The sequence below is a fragment of the Neltuma alba genome, unplaced genomic scaffold (assembly GCF_004799145.2).
Source record: "Neltuma alba isolate B1F8T4 unplaced genomic scaffold, ASM479914v2 tig00006747_pilon, whole genome shotgun sequence".
NCBI lineage: Eukaryota > Viridiplantae > Streptophyta > Magnoliopsida > Fabales > Fabaceae > Neltuma > Neltuma alba.
In genome coordinates this window covers 286,166-290,085 of record NW_021634571.1, presented here as the reverse complement: position 1 = coordinate 290,085, position 3,920 = coordinate 286,166, and the positions used below count along the sequence as shown (strand labels likewise).

The following is a 3,920-nucleotide window of genomic DNA, read 5'->3' as shown; positions in this document are numbered from 1 at the left end:
AATCTGTCACATTCGCCAGCGTGGAAGACCTAGACATCCCTGGTTATTATGTTCTCTTCTTCGGATAATCTCAAATTCGAAATATTCATCACCACTCGTTTTTCAATACATTGCATCTAACTTGTGATCTGCCACTTTCTTGGAAGTGTGATAGATTTGGAGACAGTGAAACCTCCAAAGATATATAGATTTGGCATATATTCTATGCGTGGTGAGTTTGGATAGAAACCAAATAAAAATTTTAAAAATGATTTTACGGTATACAAAGTAAGCATGTAAGAATAATTTTGTCTCAACTTATATAAAAATATTTTTTAAAAGTGCTTTGTGCTGATTTCAAGCACTCCCACGATACTTCAAGCAACATCACTTCAACCAAGTAAACATCAAGCTTTTAACCCTTGATGCCGTGATATACACACGCACACACTCCTCTTATACTTAATACATGAACTAATTACGGATTAATGTTAGTCCTATATACTATCTTCGATCTTAATTATAAGAGCTAGTTGACTAATTTGAGAAGATTAAGAAAAAAAGTTAAGTTAGTTATTTGTAACAAATAGGTGTTTTTTTTTATTAAATATTCTTACTAATTAAGTGTATTGCCGGCACAATATACTTCATAGATTTGCGTTAATTTACTCATAAGACCATTGCTACTCTCTACAAGCCTACACTGAAGCCAAGCATACTATCATATTTATTCCATCCAAAATGGGTTGCGTCACATTTTATTCCCACAAGTTAATTGATTCTGGGGGCGTGGATATCAAAGTTCCACAAGCGGTACTTCCTGATACTGTATTTGAAGCGGTTGTTCGAATTCCTTATGATATGCAAGTGAAACAAGTTCTTGATTTGTTAATGTTTTGAACTCTTCAATAGAAAATTGACCTCATTTTTGTTTTGGAATTGGCTTTTTTGAATTAAAATTATCTTGGCTTTATTTTAATTATATTTAATATTTTTGGCAGTGACAAAATCATAATTCTGTTGTGTGTAGCATAAGTCAGATAATTGCAATTTGTCTTCCATCTAATAGTTACTCATATATGCAGATACAAAAGGACTGAACCAAATTGTTTGGCGCATCGGAAATATAATTACACAACGTTCTCAAATCTCAACCACGCACACACACACATATATATATATGGAAATGAATGTAACTTAAAATCATCAGATAACCATAGCCTACATTAGTGACCTTCATTTCATCAAACTTTTGGATGATCTAACTTAAAATGCTCGCCGCTTGACCTCTTCAACTTACTGCTGTTTGATTAACTCCTTGATCCATCACTGCTCGTAAAACCTGCTTCTCTTTCTACAGCTTTTGTCGCTTTCCTAATCAGAGCTCTTTCCTTGCTCCTTCCTTCAATTTTGTCCACATCGAGCCTCACTTCCTCTATGCCTTCTTCAACAGTAACCTCCTCATTTAGAGTCCCACCAAGCTTTTTCTTCTCTGCTTCGTTCAGCGACTCCATCAAAGACTCTAGCCCCAACATCACATCGCCCATGGATGGCCGTTCATTCCCATTATTAGCCAAGCATTTCAACGCAATCTCAGTGTATGCTTTTAAGCACTCTTCTGTTATACTTCCCCTCAAGTTTGGATCCACCGTCTCACAAATCTCATTTTGATCAACACATTTTTGAAACCACTCTACAAGGTTTTGCCGCTCCCTCTCCACAGCACGGAGAATAGGAGGCCTCCCACATAATGCCTCTAGCAACACAACTCCAAATGAGTACAAGTCTGACTTCTCCGTCAATATTTGACATGTGTAGTATTCTGGATCCATGTATCCAATGCTTCCTTTTACTAATGTGCTTATGTTAATGTTCGATCTAGAAATACCCCCAGGTCCTATTTTGGATAGCCCAAAATCGGAAATCTTGGCCATCCAGTTTTCATCTATTAAGATGTTTGTCGACTTGACGTCGCGATGAATGATTGCATGCTTTGCCCCTGTATGTAGGTAATGCAATCCTCGAGCAGCACCTAGGCAAATCTCCAGCCTTTGATTCCAAGAAAGTGGTTGGTTTTTAGAATCATAAAGATGCTCACGGAAAGTCCCACGAGCCATGAACTCATAGACAAGGATCATTTCGTTGTCATCGTTGCAGTAACCAATAAGAGATACCAAATGATGGTGACGAAGCTGAGAGAGCATTTCAATCTCAGTTTCAAACTCTCTGAGTCCTTGTTGGGAACCTTGCCTGAGCCGTTTGATTGCCACCGGAACTGTACCATTATCAATGTAGCCTTTATAGACATCACCAAACCCTCCAACGCCCACAATGAACATATTATCAAAATTATTGGTGGCTGCTCTTATTTCATCTATAGAAAAGTAACGACAAAAATCGGTCGTTAATGATGATCCATGGGTTTGTTTTTTTTTTTGGGACGAATCTATTGATTTTTGTCCCCACCATGAACTTCCTTCCATTAATCGTCGAAAAATCAACAAAAGAACGAGAGACAACACAATGAAGCCTGATGTAGCCCCAATGATAATGGAAATTACCTTTGCTTTGTTTCCGTTCCTCGATGACCTGGAGGATGGCGTGGATGGAGATTGAAGTGGATTCGAACTACGACTCCCAAGATTGTCATTATAGTCCGCACTTATTTTAAGAATTTCAATACCATTCAATAAAACATCACTGTAAGTGCTTCTTACAGTTGGGTGTGGTTGCAACTTAATTGAAAGATTCAGCTTTAACTTCTCATCATCACTTGGCATCGACACCGCATAGTCCTTATGGATAGGAGCCAATACTTTGTGAGTCCACATCATCACATCAGCAAGAGACTCCACCAAAGCATCATTGATGAAAATCTGAAAAACTCTGTCTCCAGCGTTATGAATTTTTTCATCAAACTCACAAAAATGCAATCTCACCATATAATGAAACGCTGAATCCACTTGAAACTGCCAGGTCACGTTAAATCTGGACTTTTCCTTCATCCCATAGTTTCGAGCAGTCTGGTATACTGCGTCCGGTGCAGTGTAATTTGGATAATTTGTGTGATCTATCGTTAAACCCAAATCATGGGATACACTATTTGGGCGCTCCCTCTTCAAGTAGGCATTATCCTGCTCCCAATAACGAAACATGCCTGTGTCTGTATTGGGACCTATCTGACTGCCGCCAACATTAGCTCTGTACAGAGTCTCGAGAGCACTGCTGTTCCGAACTGGATACTGTTGGTTTCCACCATCTAGCATCATCCCCTGCAGGTTTTCTGGGTCTGTGTAATAAAGAAAATCGGGCATAGAGACGACCTCAATCCCATTGACAAAAGCATAGGCGTTCGGATCAGATCCGCTGGGCGTGAAGGTTATGTTCAGACTCTGACCTGGGTCAACGTTGACACAGTACTCGCGCACGATGGCTCCTTCTGGAGCAGCATCTTCAAGTGAAGCGCCAGCGTCGGCGTTAACTGAAGCGTTGAAGTCCTTAAGAAGGATGTGGGGCCCTGCTTTGACGGAGAAGAAACCATCGGGGCGAAGGAAGTCGGGGTGGTAGTAATATGGGTAAAAGTAGAGGCGAACAAACTTTTGGCCGTCGGTCTTCACAGGAAACGAGTAGGAGAATTCGGAGCGAGAGAAGCGTGCGGTGTTGTAAGGGATCGGTTTGCCATCTACGTTGTCGCCTACTGATGACTTATTGCTGTTGGAGAGTTCGATTGGAGAGAATAGACCGGAATCTGTGTCTCCGGTCCAGTTCCGGCCATATGAAGAAGAGAAACTGTCGGAACCACCGCAGTTGACTGAGAAATGATCATCAGGATTGTAGGAGGCGATGGTGGAAAGGAGCTGGAAGAAGAAGAATAACTGGAAGGCGACGACGATTGTGGGCGGCTTAGTCACCCTGGGCACAGCGGTTTGTCTCTCTCTCAT

At 40.7% G+C, this 3,920-nt stretch overlaps 1 protein-coding gene across 1 annotated transcript; it reads right to left on the bottom strand.

Moving 5' to 3' along the window:
* Positions 1-1,035: 1,035 nt before the first annotated feature.
* Positions 1,036-3,920, bottom strand: LOC114751111 (receptor-like protein kinase FERONIA). Its single transcript, XM_028939779.1, has one exon. The coding sequence runs from the start codon at positions 3,918-3,920 to the stop codon at positions 1,290-1,292; it is 2,631 nt and encodes an 876-aa protein (XP_028795612.1). The 3' UTR covers positions 1,036-1,289.